We start from the raw sequence: 20,085 nt of genomic DNA on the forward strand, positions 1-20,085 counted from the left end.
GCAAACAAAATGCCTCCTGAGTTTTGGGCCAATATACAAAGATAGTAAAATAGGTGGATCATTTTGTCATAGTTGAAATGGGTGTAACATGCCATTGCTTTTTGAAAATTATGCATCATGGGAAGGGAAATAGGACTGGATGTGTTTTGAAATTTCATCCTGTCCCTTTGATTTGTATACACAGTATTTTATATGCTATGGTACAGCAGACATCTAACATCGTCTCTCCTTTTTTCTTGTCAGGGTAAAATTGCTGACATGTATTGCACTTTAAATGCATGTAGATCATACTTGTACTGTGTTGCTCGTGCATGTGATCTGGGTCACTTCAACAATAAAGATTGTGCGGGTGTCATACTCTACTGTGCCGAGAAAGCTACTCAAGTGTGTTTGGATGCCATACAGTGTTTGGGTAGGTGATCTTGTCATCTTTTGAATATGTTTTTGTTTTTGAATTCGTTGTAGTTGTAAGAGTAGAAGTCTGGTAATACAGCATCCATGGGACCAAATCTTTTATAAATAATAGAAAATTCTGAATAATTATTGCTGAAATTTATATAATTTATAAATATTAGAATGTAAAATCCTAAGGTTTCAACAACTATTTGGTACATTTAGAAAAAAATAGTAATATACTGGGAAGGGAATAGTCCTACAATCCCTGGCCCAAAGCTGTACCCTGCTGACTACATTTTAGATTTTTGCCATGGTCTTGGTCCCCGTGGCAGTCAGGGGTCACTCCTGAATGACAGGTTTATAACAACACCAGTACTTTTTATATGATGTTAATGCATATAAATATCTGTAGTTTTAAAAATTCTTTTTAAAGTTTTACAGATGATTTTGTTGCCTCCAGACTGCTTGGTTTGACTTTATGTTTTCAGGATCATAGAAAATGGATAATTAATTCTATGTCATTTTATGATTCTCTGAGCTCACTTCTATCTTTGCTGTTAACTGTATCTAGTAATTTTTCATAATTATTGCAGCCCAGTTGTATTCTGATTAGCAGCTTTTGAAGTTAAGTATATAACATTGATATTAAATATTTCAGGTATTTTAATTATAGCCTTTGATAATTTTCTTACTCATTCATTTCTGACAAAGAGCTAGAGAGCTGTATCTCACAGCTCAAACTATCTCTTTGGGTAGATGATTAAAATATATGCTGTTTTATTTTAATTCAGGTAAACTCATAACATCTATTGAACTATTTAATTAAAAATGTGATAAGCACAGGTTTACTTATTTACATTTTATTTTACTATGTTCATAGGTGGAAATGGGTACATCAACGACTACCCCACTGGAAGGCTCCTGAGAGATGCAAAGTTGTATGAAATTGGAGCAGGAACTAGTGAAATCCGACGCCTTGTCATTGGTAGGGCACTCAATATAGAGTACAAATAATAAAGTAGTATAATGGGTTATTAAATATGTAAGCTTTCAGTGGGGCTCTTTTGGGGAAATAACACTGCCCTAATAGGTAGCTGCTGTTTGTGATGTAAATACTCTGGGAACAGTATTGTGTTGTATAAATCTGATAGTTCATTTATTTTGGTTAGCTGAGTTCGTAAGTAGTTTCTGTACTGTACTATATTATAGGTGAAATTTAGAACAACTTCGTTTTAGGGATAATTTTTTAAAACAAATGTTAGAATACATGAATTTAAATTGTCTTTTATTGGAGGAAATGACCAAAACTCCCATTATTTGGTAGGGGTAATGCAGTTCTGGATATACTGTAATTTTTGTACTGTAAAATTTTTTATTTTAATTTTCTTTCTCTGGGATGTCCATTTGAAGAATCATGAAGATATTGATTACAGTCTGTTGATGTAGGTTAAATTGGTCAAGTAGACAAATGAATATTGCATATAACCTGTATTGTAACGTAACTGCCGAATTTCCTGAATATTTTAAAAACTAAAATTTAAAAAAATATTCAGGATATCTCAATTGATGTGTAAAATTTAATTACTAAATGGTGAGTCTGTATAGTTTTGGAGGATTTGGATAAGCACTTAGTAATGTGTAAATTGTGGTGGTAATGGAAAGTCATTGTTTTCTGCAAGATGTGTCAAATATTCCCTCTTGATTCTGTATCTGCAAAATGCTGGATAAGGAGCATTGCTGTCCTCAATTTCTAAAAAAGGAAAAGCTGTTTGGTTAAATGGTTAGTTTTATTTTCCATTATAATTTTCAGTCAAAGTAGCAAACTTTAAATTCTTGGAAATGGAGAAAAGCAAAATACAGTATTTTTATTCCTTTTATTTTCACAAATATTTTGTTTGATACTTTAATTACAAACTATAATTAATTGTTATTTTTTGGTTCACAAAATTTCTCCAGCTACTTTCCTTATATGAAAATTATGTTATACTTTATTGGAATGGGTAGTTGAATCCAAATATTGAGAGGTATTCATCTGATCCATGAATTTAATACTATTTGGTTTACAATCTTTTGATTTATTTTCATATAAGAGATTTTGTTTGTGGATCCTTTGGAAGTCATAATGGTTCCCAGGTTAAAGCCACTTTTACTAACCAAGATTATCATAAGTCAGAAAATTTGAATAATTTCGTGCCAAAGTTCACCAGATCATGTCAGCTACCAGTCATTATGTTGATGTGATTTATCATTGTTCTTGAAGCTCTTATGAGTATTACTGCTCCAGAGTTAATATTTGAATCTCAATTTTTTTTGTATACCGTACTATAAATATTCATTCAGTGAATTGGGAGTAGATATTCTTTACTTTGTCATACTGGGCACATTACTTGTGTTCGTTATCTGTGAGGCACTATATTCTTGACAAATGTTATCATGGCAATTTGTAAAGGCAGATGATTGACTTGCTGCTTAGAATGAATTGTACTTAACAACAAGCACTGATGCATTGCTTTCAAGATTCCATGTCAGAAAAAATGTTCTATATCAGCATGACATGCTACCTGGCTTATGTACAAGCTCAATCCAAAGGTGGTTGTGTTCAGATATAATGTAAAGTGTTCCTTTTTCTGTGTTATGTAATATTTAGGTGAAAATGTAGTTTTCCTTGAAAGCAATATCAGCATCATACCATTGTTTTGAGTTACAAGGTTGTAATAAGTGGTTTTATTTGTAGTTTGTAAGTATTATTTAATGGGTTGGGCTATATTGTTCTTGAAGTTTAGTCAGTTTTACATGTGATAGCAAAATAGATGATTACAGTTAGGTTAGTACTGTAGTTTTATTACTAACACTTGTGTTGGAAGAAGACTTGATGAATGAGTAGATTTTTTTAGACAATTCAGAATGAGTACTAGAATGTACTTGGTATTATAGACTCAATAAATGTTCATGTACAATAATCTTGTATCTCCATTATTTTAGTTGATGACATATTTTTTAAATTAAAAGTATTTTAAAGAGTTGGTTTTATTTTTCATTTTTAACCTCCCATTGACAAAATGAGGTGGGACCATTTTTTTCTCAATGTCTATTTGCATGTCAGTGTGTTTTGCCAGACTTCCTTGTCATCACAGTACCTCAGTAGATACCTGAGCCATGGCAGTATGCTTTCAATATTAATTGGCAAAATGGGATGGGACCATTTCTTTCTTATTGCCTATTTGTTGATTGGTGTATTTTGCCACACTTCGTTCGTGTCATCACCTTGTAAAGATGAATACCAGGCCTCTTCAGTAGGCTTTCAATTTTATGCAGAAAATTAAAAGCAGTTATGTTTTGCCAGGACAGCAGAGAAGAAAAGAATCATAACATTGGATTAAAAATGAGAAATTGTCACCTATCTGACAAACTAAAATTCTTGTTTGATCTGTAATACACATGAACGTAGATGCACAATTTGCATACGTAAAAATGTCTTAAACTTGATAGGAAAAGCATCTTGTGCAATATGGGGGCTGATATGTCAACTATAATATGACTGTAAAAAGTAGCTTTAATCTTTACTTCAGATTATGGAAGCCAAATGTGTGGCTCTGCAAAAGATTATATTGACAAGTTTAGATCCTAATACTGTAATGGTGAAGATCTCAGAATCTATCCTGGAGGTTTAAAGTTGTCCATAAGTGTGACATAGATTTAGGCAAGATATTTTCCCTCTAAAACAATCTTTTGATCTTTAGAGCCATCAGATTTTTGGAACACACTGTAACCACCACGTTTCCATCAGTGTTAGAATTCTTCCATCCTTTGTTTTTAAGCAATGTACAATTCTGTCTGCATTTGCACCCTCCATGTCGTTTATATACAGTAAAAAGCATAAGCAACACACTAAAATACCCAAGATGTAGAGGCTCACACGTGAATAATGCATTTTTATAGCAGAACTGCCTGCAATATAGTCAGCAATTAAGAGTATTAAAAACATGCTGCTTCAGAAATTCGCAATTTTCATTAATTCTGAGTGTTTAGAACCCCTTCAAAAGTTTTCTTAAAAACTTTTGTCAAACAGACATTCCACAAATTATGTGAAACTTATGGCTGTGGACTTAAGCAAGATTCCACTCACATTTCCACTATAGGTCATGAAGATGCTGATAAACTAGCCAACGTATATTTTCTTATATAACTAATTCGTTACACTTTACCTCATCATCTTCTATGAATACTGGGTTTTGTGGAAAACCAAATTAAGCAACCCACTGTTGAACTGTTGTTTTCTTTATTCCAAAAACAATGCAACATTGAAGTGATATCTGGTCTTCAGTATGGTCACACACTTGTGGACCACGATCCAATCCATAAATGCAGAAAAGCACTTTAATACAAGAAATTTATTCAGAATCTTCATAATTTTCATAAAATTTATAAGGAATAGCAATTTTGTTTTGTAATAAATGCCTGCATTTAACTTCATAAGAGTGAAAATGTTAATAGGTCTCGTGAAGCCACATAATAATGATAGTAGGGTGATTACTTTGAAACCACACAGGACCTATAACATTTTTATTTTCTGGTTTTTTGAGTGATTCTTAAACTACAAAGTTGTTGAAAGACTTTCAAACAAACAGGAAAATGAAAATCACTCGGCACAATCATTTTAATGAATTAGAATTAAAATTTTAATTAACATTATAATTAAAACTGAAAATAGACACTACAGCAATAAACGAAGAGTACACGAACAATAACTCATCTGAAATCAATATACAATAAGGTAAAACACAATCAACAAGGAAGAATGAACAGACCGGGAAACATATGAAGGTGGCGTTTAAAGGCAAAACCCTATTACTACTACTACTCCACTCGTACTAGATTGTTTGTGTTTCGTTTCACTCCTGACCCTCCTATTATTGTTTCCACTTTCGCAATTATTCTTGAAATGTCACTTATTGAATTTGAAAGTGCAAGAGAAAAGGAGAAGAAGCGTCAGTGGGAACGAGAAGCCAGAGAGGCAGTTCTCGAAAAGGTAGGTCCTCTCGGCTACGTAGGCCCAGTCTTAAATAACCTAACCTAACTTATCTTAACCTAGGCCACCCGTCACTGACCTTACTCAGGAGACGAACCCCCCATTACAATAGCCTAACCCTATCATGGCAACATAAAACTGCCAGAAATTTAGGAGTTTTGTTGGGTTTTTGTTGTGTCTCCAGCCTAGCGTAGGCAGTGTGATATTGTCCGTAGACCTTACCATTTCAGTGATGGGGTTGCTGTTGATTTTTAGTTTTGGTAGAACTAAGCAAGAGCTTTGCATTGGGTATTACTTTGGAAATTGATTTTTCCAATAGTATTTTGGTCTCTTATTAAGAATTTGCCGTTATTTTTGTCGGTCCACTGCTAATTAACCTGTACTTAACCTCAGAAGTTGTGCGTTGGTCATCCTGGAATGCTATCACTCATGCGCAGTGTTATAGGGGATTTTTGGTAAAAAGTGGAGTTTCCTTCACTGGGGGCATCTGCCCCCCAACTAAGCAACACAGCCTGCTAGGTTAGGTTAGGGTATGCTAGCTTAGTATAGTTCCTTTTATAATAAGTTTCCTTAGCCAATCCCTTCTTAAACATATGGCCCCCAAATGACTTGCAAATGTGCAGAGCCATTCCATAACAACAACATGGCGGTCCAGTTTTTCTTCCATCGTTTCCAAAACCTCGCGTTCCCAAAAGGTCCCCAACCATGTTGGGTAGATATGAGGTTAATAATAATTGACTGAAAATAAGCATCACCACCTGCTTCATCAGCAAGACTAAAAGTATAGGAAAAATCAACTTCCAAGGTAATAGTCCGTACGGAGTTCTTACTTAGAAAACCTTAATTTTCTGTAAAAGAAAACTATTGTGATGGCTTTGTCTGTCTGTCCACACTTTTTCTGTCCGCCCTCAGATCTTATAAACTACTGAGGCTAGAGGAGTGCAGATTGGTATGTTGATCATCCACCCTACAGTCTTTAAACATACCAAATTGCAGCCCTCTAGCCTCAGTAGTTTTTATTTTATTTATTTAAGGTTAAAGTCAGTCATAATCATACTTCTGGCACCGTTACAAGTACCAACAACACAGGCCACCACCGGACCGTGGCTGAGTTTCATGGGCCGCACCACTCCAAACCCCCCCTGCCTGTCTGCACACTACCCAAATTGTGAGAGAGTTCTTGTTGACCATATTTAGGCATATGATACCTTGTGCCTTGCCAGCAATTTGTTACCTTATGAATCACATGAGTTTATCACAAGTTGGACACGTAGGCTATATTTCATCATATTTAAAAGTGTGTGACATTAAGAAATTGAGAATTGAATCTTGGTTGGAAGATATTTGAATGATTTTGCCATAAATGTTTCACATTTGGAACAAAATGAGATTTGGTATTCTTGCATTTCAGTCTTGAATCAAAAGAGCAAATTCCAAATGAGGTCTGCCAATTTTCACCAAGTTGTGCATGATTGGAGGCCTGTGGTAGGCTGATATCCTGAGGTTGGCATTGAATGCTGTAGGTATGTGCAGCAGCCAGGGAAATGATCTCTTAGTTGTTTGTTGCGCAGGTAAACACATGAATCTTGATGAATAAAAATTTTTGTGAAGATATATTGATCTTGTGTAATTTGATGAAACAAAGAACCTGTGTTCTGAAAAGTTTTTCATTTAGATAAGTATTTTTCTCCCTACAATGTGTATGTGACTATTCTTCAGTTATACCTAGTAGGCCTAGGCTAATCCAAGACTACTGGAAATAGTAAAAGGTTACTGTGATGATTGGACTTAGGTAATTTCTCACCAACATCAAAATTAAATAGTGCCCAGGGTCTTGTGATGATCATTGGTTTGATATTTGTTTAGTTACCAGTAGGGTTACAACCCAAAAAAAACAAGCTTGTGTTTTTAAAAAAAAAAAAAAAAAAACAAGCTTTTTCAGAAAAATAACAAGTTTTTTTTTAGGAGAAACCTGTTTTGCAAAAAAAAAGGCTAAAAAAGGGCCAAATTTTTTATTTTTTATCTTTAAACATTTACAGTTTTCACATTCTTTGGATTCCTAAACTACAAAAAATTGCTAACTGTGCTACGGTATAATTATGCCATTTAACACTGGAAAGAAAAATCTATTAGTGTGAAAAATAAAAACTAGGGAAAGTAAGGAAAACTAATGGTATCTCAATCATCACCCACTTGAGATTATGAGTGTTTTGGGTACATAACTAAATTCATATCATTAGAATTTCAATATTTCACATTTGAACATTGAAATTTTCAATTATCAAAAACTTTTACTGAGGTACTGCACTGGGGTCAATCATTTCAATTTCAGTGCATGTGAACAGGAAGAGAGGTATGAAAACTGTATGATTGGCAACCGTTCCTTAAAAGAATGTACGGTATAAGACATACAGTATACTTGTCCAGTATCAAACATGTTCAACTGAAACTTGTATCATACATGTATTAGATTCAGAGGTATTAGAACTGTATGATTGGCAACAGTTCCCTAAAATATGTGTGCTACAACACATGTTCAGTATCAGACATGTTCAACACAGACTTGCATCATACTCATGTCAATAAGCTCTGTTCCAGAACCAAAGTAAATGTGCATAGCATGGCAGTGGGCAGTTGCTGTGCTTGGATAGTGGGTGGGAGGTTACTGTGCTCATTACAAGAGGTGACTAACCTAACCTTCCCTAACATAGCCTGACCCATTATCAGGTACCAGGACCTACCTGACCCCTTCACCTAACTTTGGCTGAAGTCAATCCTATATGAAAATTGGGGGACATCTCATAATCTTTTCAAACATAAACTAACCAAGGGCGCTGAGTCCCACCTGACCTGTGCCCTATTTTGTTATGCAGGGGATCTTGTTGGATGAAAATCTGTTGCTGATGAAACCACTAGAGGGCAACTTAGAGAGGCACTTCCAAGAGGTCCTCAGATTTCATGCCATTAGAAAAGGGAATCTGGTCTTTCGTTCTGGGGGAATAACTATATCCCTGCTTATTAAGTGTACCGAGTTTGGAATTTCACCTTACATCTGTTTACTTGGAACTATCAGATCAAGGCATTAAGAAGTCTAACAGGCAGATTCCATATTCCTCTTTCTACATAGGATCATCGGAAACCCTTGGGATCTTTTCCTTAGGCCCCTGTGGTGATTGCTCAAGCTATTTTAACTACTTGAGCTCCTTTTTGAATATAAATTCATCTTGCCTAAGGTTCACGAATAGACTGAGGTTGGCAAAGTAGTCACAAGTGATGCTGCTCCTTTTTCCTTCACTTCCTTCCTGACTGTGGACAGTGTAACATTGTGTTCCCCACTCTCAGGTTCTCTGTAAAGAAGGGTTGGGGACTGGGAATGCCTTATTATTCATCCCTGTGATGATAAATACTGCCTACCAACCTAAGATTTCTTGTACATTACTGTAGGCAGGGAGAAGGGTTCATGTGGATGTTTTTCCACTTATGTTTGTTGTAATAAATCAAACTGGCTCAAGGTCATATTAGCCTTTGCTTTAGTTTAGGTGTTTAGAGGAGCCGTCTCCTGTTCAAGTACAAGACCAGGAAACTGGAATTTCCATATGGGAAAGGATTGTCCTGTCAGCCTCTTGCCATTGGCACAGATTGTATAAGATGTGGCATGCAAAAGTTCACAGAGCTCGTGTTCCTGAATTTTTGGAATAGTGCCAGTCAGCTCTTAGAGGCAAAACCTCCTACCTAAATAAAATTCTCCTGATATGAATACAAAGGTTTGTATTCTCATTGGAACAGGTAACAGATATGTAACAAATTGCATTTTTCATAGATGCAACACATGTCTGAAGTATTTATATCATAATTGCATATGTCTCTGTAGCCAAATTCCCATGTTTGTTCTATACACACACCTTAACTACCTTGTTAATTACTGAAAGATATTTGCTGTTTTTCCTAGGTAAACAAGCTTAAAGTCTTTTGGCCTTATCCCTCCAAATCATCCCTATAATTGTCCCTGTATCTGGGAGAAAAGTGATAGCATACAGACATATGAGTTGTAGGTACTACCCCTACTCACCTACATGCCTCCATATCTAACCTGCTTGTTAGCAGGCTTACACAAAAGAATTCCCTGTAAGGGGGTTAGTGCTGTCAGTGCACCTCACATGGTGCACTGTAGGCACTACTTAAGGGTCTTTGCAGTGTTCCTTGAGCCCCTAGTGGCAATCTCTTTCTTTCCTTTTACTGTACTTTCATTCATATTTTTTCCTCAATCTGACTTTCCACCCTCTGTAACAATTGTTTCATAGTGCAACTGTGAGGTTTTCCCCTGTTACACCTTTCTAAATTTCTTACTGTCAATATCCCTTTCAGCATTGAATGACCTCATAGGTCCCAACTCTTGGCCTTGGCCTAAATTCTATATTCTATTGTATTCTGTTCCACACAAATGAACCAGCATGTTGCAAGAAGGCTGGTACAGTCTATATCAAAGACTAAAAGTTAGTAAGCTTGAGAAAAATGCTATTTACTTAAAAACAAAAATTAGCTTTTTGAGTTTTTGGCCTATAATCCTAACTTCATGAATACTTCCAGCTAGTAGGGAAAGTTAGTGTTCAAAAGCATTTTGATTCCTGAAACCCCTTGCCTCATAATTTAAAAATTATAGTTTGTACTTTTGTATGAATGAATACCCTTTTAATGATGCCAGTTAATTTCCTGAGATATCCTAATATAAATATCCCCCCAAAAAGTAATGTGAATTCTCAACTTTCTCTGATAAGCTAAGAATGGAAAAAATATTATACTTGAGATGAAATCTGGATTTATATAAAGCTTAAATATGAATTTTTGGTTTTAGTGAACTTTGGTTTCTTTTTTACTGTATACTGTATAGAAATGATTTGTGAAATTCAAACAGTAAAACATTTACAGGCGAAAAATAAATATGAGGCTGATAAACTGAAGGATGAAGCAAGGCGACAGAGAGGAGAACATGAGTGGATGTTGCCATCTGTTAAAGAAAAGATAGAATCTGAAGCCCAAGAGAAGAAACACAAGAAGAAGAAAAAGAAGGAAAAGAAAAAGAAAAAGAAGGCAGCAAAAGAGAAACATTCATCGACGGTAAGTTGCACTCAATTTTTATCCTGTACTATAAGTAATCCCTTGATTATCAACAGTAATACATCCAAGGCCCCTGCAGACATTGGAAATTTTTGTATACTCCCTTATTTCCCATACTTTGTCACTATTCAGTACTGGGTATGCTATATACTGTATGCTTATAAGCAGCACGCAGTACTCTGTAAATTATAGCATGGATGTGAAACCATAAGTTTGTACCCTTTTTCCCTTATTATGTCATTACACAGTACAGGACAGTGTAAACTATAAGCTTACAAAATACACATACACTGTACAGTACTGTACAGATGTAAAAAAGTTAGTATCCCTTTTTTTTCGTAATTTAGTCACACTGCACAGCACTGTACTGTATACACAGTATGCGTAAACAACACACAATATGCACACTGCACAGTATTTTATGGATGCAAAGCAATAAGTTCACATCTTTTTTTCCATATTTTGTCACTACATAGTACCGTATATATACAATTTATGCTTATAAACAACATGCAAAATGCCTTACAGTACTGTACACAAAATAAAAACAAAACTCTCTCTCTTACCAGTTAGCAATGACAAACTGCTTACATGGATTGGACTTTAAAAACTTGTGAGGAGAGTATACAAGTCCTCCCTTTCCTTCACTACTGTTTCCTCTTAAAACTTGTGAGGAGAGTATACAAGTCCTCCCTTTCCTTCACTACTGTTTCCTGTTCCTTTTGGAGCTTATGAATAATGAACTGGTTGAAAGAGGCATTGAGGTGCATAGAGGGTCTTCACTAGCCAGCAGAGATACATCAGATCTCTGGCTAGAAGAACCTGGAAGTCAACAAAAATTGCTGAAGTGTTTGCTTGTGACGCTGAACTGAATGACCGAGTTACTATAGAGGTGGATGGCGATGGGATTGGGTGGATGGGGTTGAGGGTCTGAAGAAGCTGTTGAGGATACCCTTGATGAAAAAAATGACAATTCTACTTTGCAGTTGCCAACTGCCACATACACCAATGCCTTGGGGAAACAGCTGCAGTCACATCAGCTCAGTGAAGTTATCCAAGATTATCTGTGTCCTGTAGGATGGGATTTGACATGAGGTAGATTCGTCATTAAAAAGTCTTCAACATCTAAGTCTTGGAAGTTGGTCATGCCTTCTTCCCCCCTTCAGGTTATGGTTCCATCCACGCTCAAAGGTCTCTACAGTGGTGTACTTCCAAATGCCTGTGAAGTTCAAGCATTTCTCCTTCTCCAGCTTGTCCTTGAACACCACCATCATGTCCTCCAGGAACTTCCTCTATCATAGCTGTTTAATTGCAGCAATATTGGTTGTATGACCCTAATATGACCTTCATCACTAGCCAAAACTGTGTTGTTGTTGTAGGATATGCACTTGCATTGTTCACAAGAAGCAAAGTCTAGCAGTGCCAAGGTCCTGTGTCTGATGATGAATAATCTTAAAAAAATGGAGGTGAACCAAGCCTTCTCTGAATGACACTAGATCACTGGGAGACTATTCATCAAACCATGCAGGGAAATAGGGTTGCTTTGCTTGTCCAACTGCAACTGGTATGCAGTGGTGGCTACCAGAAGCATTTGCACAGAACAAAGTAGACACATTATATGGAAGCTTTTGACTTCATAAATTCTTTTCCTTCTCATCAGCCAAGATGTTAGTAGAAAAGAAGTAATAGAATAGACCAGTTTCATTAGCATTGTAGATTTGACCCAAAGTCCTTCTTTCTTTATGAAGTTTGTCAGTGACTGCAAAAATTCCTCTGTTCTCTCTTCAGAAGCATTCGCAGCTTTGCCATGAGTCTTCTTGTTGGAAAACCCTTGTCAGATTTTGAACCAAAACAGACAACCATTGGGTGCCTTAAGTCGGCAACCCCATGCAGACCTGTGAATTTCATAGCAGCAGTCTTCAATTCAACACTATAAACTCTTTCATGTACTTTTTCAGCTTGTTCTTGGCATTTGTAAAGTCCTGCAAGGTAGACCATGCTATGAAGCACTCATGGCTGCGTTCACCATAGCACAGTGTGTCTTGCACAACTTCAGGAATGCCAAGGACAAGCTGAAAAGGTTCATGAGAGAATGTGGGAAAAAGATGTCTAGGAGTGAGGCCTGCAATTTGGATCTGAATTCTTTAGCAGACATCGGGCAGGGTGCAAGGTCATAGTACTGACTTGGAGAGTGCTGCTATGAAGTACACAGGTCTGCATGTGGTTGTTGACTTTAAGGCATCCAAGGGTTGGCTGTTTTGGTTCAAAATTTGACAAGGTTTTCCATCTGGTCTTGATTCTCTCAATGATTTCCAATATCTTCTGAAGCGTCATCATCACCCTCCTGGCCCTCTTAGAAGTTGGTGGAGCCATGCACAAGAGACATAGTACCACACATAGTACGTGGGTTGGTATGTTTGAAGGCAACCAATAAGAGAAGGAAACTCAAGGTGATAAACATAATGACATGTAATAATGTTGCTGTAGAGCCAATAGTCGCGAGAACTTGCAAGCACATGAGGGCTCTCCCGCCCACAACTTCTACCAGATGTTATTGTAATCTTGCCATATCTTTCCCAGCTATTCAAAAGATAAACAAAATATATGGAATGGCACATAGAAAATGATATGATTTTAAGCCATTAACAATCATGAAAGCTCTCAAGCCAAAGAAGACTTGCCTGGCCCTCAACAATCTGTGCTGCCAACCTTCCCACCCATTTGTAAGCACTTACCCAGGCCTAACCACTCATGCACTAAAAAAAATAGAGTGGTATTTTAAATTATTCTACTTTGAATGAAATAACAGTCACAAAAGCTCCCACACAGAAAGGGGCCCTCTCACCCCTCCCAATTCAGCTCTCCTGCAACCCCAAAAAATAAACTTACTCCAATCTACTATCTCCACAATACCATTTTCTGTTTGCTGTATGAATGTTAACAATATTACCATCGGTTTTATCTGCCACAGAGCATTGCTAACCTTACTGAAGGTTTTTTATTAATTTTTATTTATTTTATATACAGTTGAACCCCAGTATTTGCGGGGGATGCGTACAACTACCCCCCACAAATAGCTCAAGTTCGCGAATACTTGAAAAACCCTCTAAAAATGCTTATAAATGCCTGTTTTGAGGGTTCAAAAAAAAGAAAAGCCTTCTAAAAATGTTTATACAGGCAGTCCCCAGTTATCGACGGGCTCAGTTATTGGTGATCTGGTTTTTCGGCGCTTGTCTAGTGACGAAAATTGTCAATTTTTGGCACCAGTATGCGCCAATTTCTGCTTATCGGCACCGATAATCACATATTAGTGCCAATACATACCCAACAGAGGTGCCAATAACTGAAAATTGGCAGTTTTCAGCACTTACCAGCACTGATAAGCACCAAAAATCTCCGATTTTCAGTTATTGGCGATTTTCGCTTATCATCACGCTGTCGGAATGGAACTCCCACCGATAACAGGGGACTGCTTGTACCTGAATATTTTAATAGTTTTATCACAAAAAGTCCATTTAGTCATGAAAATGATATGAAAATACAGTAATTTGTGAATATTTCTCTATGGAAAATACCGTGAATAGGCGAATTTTTTGTGAATAATGTGTATATTGTGTATGTTCCACAAAGAAATCCACTAGTATATATGTATACTGTATATATATATATATATATATATATATATATATATATATATATATATATATATATATATATATATATTTATATTTAATATACTGTACAGGTATGTATATGTATTTATGTATCTATATATCTATATATTTGGGGTGCTGCAAACCTTGCGAATAATGCAAATGCAGATACACTAATCAAAGGACTACTTAAGGAATAGTTCAGGAACATACATATTTTCCTTTAGCTTTCTCAGATTTCTGAATAACACTGAGATCACAGCTTTTCTGATGTTGTAGTGAGTGACTTAACAACATTGTTTTTAATGTGCTAATATGTTTCCATTGCAGAGTAGTGAAAGTGATGAAAATGAAATGTGGGTGGAAAAACCATCTGCATCTGTTCCTGTTAAATCTGCTGAGCATCACCCTTGTGAACAACTTGAAGTTTCTCGAGAAACATCCAAGCGTGATGGATGGATGGAGGTACGTTTAGAAATATTTTGATAACAGAGTTTTTGCCTACAGTGCAATATTAGCCTTGGAGGATGACTTAATCTCCAGTACACAGCTTTGCATAGCTAGGAGTATTTGTTTGTAATAGGGTTATGGGGAACATAATTTTCTTTTTTCATCCTAATTTACTGTTATGGGTTGTCCCAGCACCCCGGTATCTTCGTAATCACCTATTTTTTGAGGGGAGGACACATTATTGGCTTTTCCTCTCCTGCCTAAGACAGGCATGGTTAGGCATTAAGCCTGGCAGTAACATGAACAACAGAAATTAGCAGAATTACAAAAATAACTCTCCAAAGGTCATACTATTAGGTAGGTGAGATGAAAACATGGAAAATCCTTGTACATCAAAACTAATTAATAATACCAATATCAGTATGTCAAAACTACCCTAATAGATAAGGGTCGTTATTAGTATTAGGGATTGCAAGGACTCATGGATATATAGAATTAAAATTGAATAGGATATCCTTATTATCCCAAGATAATAAACACATAATTAATATCAAGGAGACTACTGTATATCTAAATCTTCTGTCAATGTGGTTAATTGTTAAAAATCAGGTTTCATAAATGTAAAAGTGAGGTAGCATTATTAAGACTATAATTAACCCCATTAGGATTAATAATTTTGTTATTATGTCTCATTTTTGAAATTGATAAAATTATTTGTAATACAGAACTTGAACATATCAACAAATTGGATTGTACTAATGTTAATTATCTAATGGTTGTGGCATATGGCTGCACCTGAATATATGTATTGTATAGATTAAAAATATGTACAGCATAAATTATTGTCAATTTTGTATAATATACACCCCATAATTTGATATATGCAATTCAAAATGTAGTGTGAGTTAACATTCCATAATGTAATACATGCTTAAAAGGCAGATGAAGCAGTTTTGAAGTTTTTCAGATGACCTCGTTGTTTAAGACATACTCAAGAGATGAGATAAAGGAGATAGATGGTACATCAAGAAGGAAGGAGAAAGAAGAAGAAAAAAGACGTAAACAGGAAGCAGATAAAGTAAGCCATTTATATCATGTTTCAAAGTTTACTAGATGTGGCAAGCCTCCAAGACCTAAAAATAAAGTTGTGGATATGGTATATGATAGCCAATGACTGGAAATAGACAGGTCTCTTGATTAGATGGTTTGGAAATGTGATTATAATGGTAAGATAATAATTGGTCTGAACTGTAGTAGAAATGGCAGTAGAGTAACAAGGAAATCAGTAGAAAGACTGAAAATCATAGAGAAAGGGTAAAGATGAAGTTCTAGACTTGGTGGGAGTTAATGTAGGAAGTTGCATAAGACAGCTGAGTGGAGAGACCACATTTCGTGTTTAACTTCGTAAAGGGGAAATTTGACATAAAAACATAAATGATGATAATAATATAAGTGAGATGTTGTTTCAATGTGAACAGTTTTTTTTATTTAGGTCTCCTCTGTAATTGTAAGAATATTTGCAAAAGTATTTTTGTGAGTGCACATATGTTTTATGTTTTTGAGAGTTGCAGATCCTTCTACAGGGTAATTTTTTTTCAATAATACCACCTGGCATTATTTCATTTAGTATTTCATTTTTAAATCATGTCTTACATTTGATTCTGCATAGTACATTAATATTATATTTTGAATATGATTTTTATTGTAATTTTATGTAATTTTGTCTTGTATAGAAGTTTTAAGATAAAACACATGAAAATAAATGAATGTTTGAACTATTTTCACAGCCAGGGTCTCATGCACGGGAACTTAATCCTTACTATAAAAACGGAGGTTGTGGATTACCAGAAGAAGATCAGCTGGTTAATAAATCATCTTCTCCAGCTGTTGGATTAGATGCCACATGGTTGCGAAAAGCCTTGCAACGAGCTAAAGAGCAAGCCCAGTTGGAAAATAAAACTTTGGAAGAAATAGCTGCTCAGAGATGGGGGGTAAGTATATAATTTTGTGTGCAAACAGTGAGCATGTCTGGAAAGGGAGCTGACATATATGAAGACAGTTGTAAAGTGATTGGTTTGTACCAAAGAAGACAATTCTGTTTTCAAAAGCTTATGTTTTTAGGGGAGTCTTCCCAGCCCTCTAATTTTTTCTGCATATCTTTCATCTTGCTAAGATGGTAGTAATGTTTGCCATGTGAAGAGTGAGGGAATTTTCATGTAGGATGGATATTAACTTGTGTTGAAGACCCATGAATTCTATTAGCCACTGATCACTCAATTTTGAGATTGAATTGCCACTGTTCAGGATTATGATAGATACTCCAGTTGAGTTTTAATTTACATTATTTCTTTTTTATCTTTTTCAGTCTCTTGAGAAGTTCAATGAGTTGTTGGCAGAAGCTGAAGGAAGAGAAGCAGACAGTAGAAGAAGCTCTTGGTCACGAAAGAGTGAAGAATGGAAAGGAAGAGGCCAAGTTAGGGATAAAGATTATACAAGTAGAGAGAGAAGAAGATCTAGAGAAGACAGAAGTAGGAGTAGAGATAGATGGAGTAAAAGCAGAGACAGAAGAAGGAGCAGAAGTAGGGAAATGGGAAAGAACAGTAACAGAAGGAGTAGAAGTAAAGATAGAAGAGATAGAAATAAAGAGGGGAAAAGAAGCTCAAGTAGGGGAAGAAGTGAGAGTGAAGAGTGGAATAGAAGTAAGGAAAAAAAGAATCGTGGAAGAAAGCACAGCAGTAGTAGTAGCAGTAGTAATGATAGTAGGAGTAGCAAGCCCAAAGATGTCAGCAGGGAGGAGCGCACAAACAGAAATGAAACATATAAGCAACCACCAACAGAGAGCAGGCTCAAGTAAGTGTTAAACTTTTTTATTTTTGTAATACATTAGTACTGTGTATAAATTTGGAAAACATAATACTGTAGTCTGTAAATGGTTTAACCCCTTCCCACAGTATTTTGTAAATTTGTGACAGAAAATAAGTAGGTCATTTATTTATTTTTTAGATATTCTGCATAGGATAATATGCAATGCATAGCTTTTGTTGTAAAATTTTCAGTACTTTGGAAGTTGTTAGATTTTTAAATATGACACTTACCTTCATGATTCAGCTCGGGATCATAGAAAAAAAAAGGGAAACTAAAAAAAATTATTACACTACTTGGTTTTATTTATGAATTACGGAGTATTATAAAGATAAAGAAATATTCTCTTATTCACGCAACATTATGAAGTTTCATGAAAGAGAGAGAGAGATTTGATTTTTTGGGTGAAGTAATGCTCTATTTTTACAGTTTATCTTATTCATTAAAAAAAAAATTAAGAATGCCACCCGTTGCGTTCTTTTAGTCCATAACAGCTTTGGCTTTCTTCATGATAGTGTATTTACCCGTTTGTCAATTTCCACCATATCTGCAGTGTGAATGGTAGATATGGGTGGCACATCTTTTTTGTCTTTCTGTGTCATTGCTGTAACTTCTGAACTTTCCTCAGAATGTGGAAACAAATTTTGCTATTACTTTTGTTTTCTGAATTCATCAGGTTTTCATGATTATCACTGCTAGTTTCGTCATTCATCTTGATTGTGGAAGGAATGAGACAACAAAAATAAGATTGTATTGTGGTAGGCTTTTGGGGCATTAGAAATCTGAAGCTCTTATCATAAAAGTAAAGACATGCTGTCATCTGTTAGCAATAATGCATGCTAAACGCTCACCAACAGGGGAGGAAGGGCAGACACAGGAATGCATCAGAGACCAAGTAAAATTAGGTTAATAGAAATAAATAGAGATATTTTAGGGTAATGAATGACTATTTTTGTGATTGTAATAAATGTGGATGGTCATGGTTCAAAGTATGTTTGGGGAAAAAGTGCATGGTCACGGTTCACAAGTATGTTTGAGATAATAAGGGAAGGGGTTAAGTAATGGTAATTAGTTGTCATTGTGCCTTGGCAATGTACAGACTTCTATTTTACATAAGATCCATTGCTCAGAACAGTATGATATTACCCAAAAACTGTGTCTTCAGTTGAATGAAGTATGGAGTCCCCATCCCCGGTTAGTAATCCTCAATAGAGAAAGTTCATTATTCATACTGTGATGTCATAAGATGAGCTGCCTGGGCTATCTGACTCATAGAACTTTAGGGGTTACCTCAGACAAATGATATCCATTGTCTCCCAATGTACTAATTTCTGGTGAAAGTCAAGTAGCAGGGGGTTGTTATTACAGTCAGAATAAATGTAAAATGCAGTGACTATAAAAAGCATTAACAAAATGAAAGCTAAAATGAGAGGCAGGGTGTTTGTTTACATAGTTATGGAAAACCTTAGATTGCAATACACTCCCTGAACACCTGAATTAGCCCTTAATCCCACTAGCCCGAACAACCTCAATTACCAATCTCCCTATGGGAATTTTAACAGCCAGCGTTACCAACGCTGCAGGTAAAATCTTGTTACTGAGCTACCACAACAAATAGTTGGTAACACTGACACAGGTGTGTGCCGACACACCCCATTCCCGTCAATTGCTTTCTGTTCGCGCTGCTGAACGGTTGTTCCCTTCAGCAGAGCGAAATTTAATCCTATTGCTTGACTCCTCTTTGTTATTTAAGATTTCTGGACTGGAATTACTAACCTTTCTCCCGATTTACGACCTTCTGCTTGGATTTACGGACTCTTCTCCTGGATTAACGACCTTCTGCTTGGATTTCTCGGCCTTTCTGGATATTTCGTCATGGAACGTCTTTGGATTTGATTTCACCGGTTCTTGAACGTGATTGATCATTATGGACAAGTCTTCCTCCTCTCCTGTCACTACCGCGCCTCGACTTTGTCTGCCCCTATGACTGTGGATGCCAGCGCCCATCGCTCCTGCTCGTCTTGCAAGAAACGGATGAACCCAGTAGCTGTGTATTCAGTAGCCCTGTCATCTTCGCAAATACCTGCGAGTCATCTGGGCTCTCTTATCTGTGGCACTTGGGAGGTTGGAGATCTGTCTGTTTGGGATTGTCCTGAATTTCATCAGGACTCTGAACTGTCAGTCATGTAAGTTTGAACCCTTTTCAGCCACCTCCTACTGGACTTTCAATAGTGGCGTGTTTGGAATACTATTGTGTCCATTTTGAGTGTTACATATCTGAAGAGATCACAACATCTTAGTCACAAAGGTTAATGTTTCTTCAGTTAGTTCTAACAGAGTTGAGGAAGTGGAGTTCGAGAACACTAGCTCTGTGAGTTGATTCCGTGGGCAGGTGACTCACCTAGTGTAAAGGGTGAGTAGGCATCCTGCACAAAAGCTCATGATGGTAGGGGTGTTGCCTCATCCTCCACACTGAGTAGGAACCTGTTGGATCATCAGGTGCTTTGTGCAAAGAGGTGATCGATTTTTATAATTTTTTGCCTGCAAGACGTTGCCCATTGGCCTTGGATGCACTTTCCT

At 36.3% G+C, this 20,085-nt stretch overlaps 2 protein-coding genes across 3 annotated transcripts in view; both read left to right on the forward strand.

Moving 5' to 3' along the window:
- The window catches only part of LOC136828754 (isovaleryl-CoA dehydrogenase, mitochondrial), a 39,956-nt gene extending 36,542 nt beyond the window's left edge, over positions 1-3,414 (forward strand). The window contains exons 9-10 of the mRNA XM_067086964.1: positions 244-412; positions 1,277-3,414. Coding sequence (XP_066943065.1) covers positions 244-412; positions 1,277-1,410 — 303 coding nt within the window. The 3' untranslated portion in view covers positions 1,411-3,414. The remainder of the gene's footprint in view (positions 1-243; positions 413-1,276) is intronic.
- Positions 3,415-4,976: 1,562 nt separating this feature from the next.
- The window catches only part of LOC136828758 (CWF19-like protein 2), a 51,600-nt gene continuing 36,491 nt past the window's right edge, over positions 4,977-20,085 (forward strand). For both annotated transcript variants that reach the window (XM_067086974.1, XM_067086975.1), the window contains exons 1-6: positions 4,977-5,425; positions 10,352-10,540; positions 14,524-14,658; positions 15,611-15,721; positions 16,431-16,634; positions 17,009-17,493. In XM_067086974.1, coding sequence (XP_066943075.1) covers positions 5,339-5,425; positions 10,352-10,540; positions 14,524-14,658; positions 15,611-15,721; positions 16,431-16,634; positions 17,009-17,493 — 1,211 coding nt within the window. In that variant the 5' untranslated portion in view covers positions 4,977-5,338. The remainder of the gene's footprint in view (positions 5,426-10,351; positions 10,541-14,523; positions 14,659-15,610; positions 15,722-16,430; positions 16,635-17,008; positions 17,494-20,085) is intronic.

The sequence above is a fragment of the Macrobrachium rosenbergii genome, chromosome 43, assembly GCF_040412425.1.
Source record: "Macrobrachium rosenbergii isolate ZJJX-2024 chromosome 43, ASM4041242v1, whole genome shotgun sequence".
In the NCBI taxonomy this organism is placed as follows: Eukaryota; Metazoa; Arthropoda; class Malacostraca; order Decapoda; family Palaemonidae; genus Macrobrachium; species Macrobrachium rosenbergii.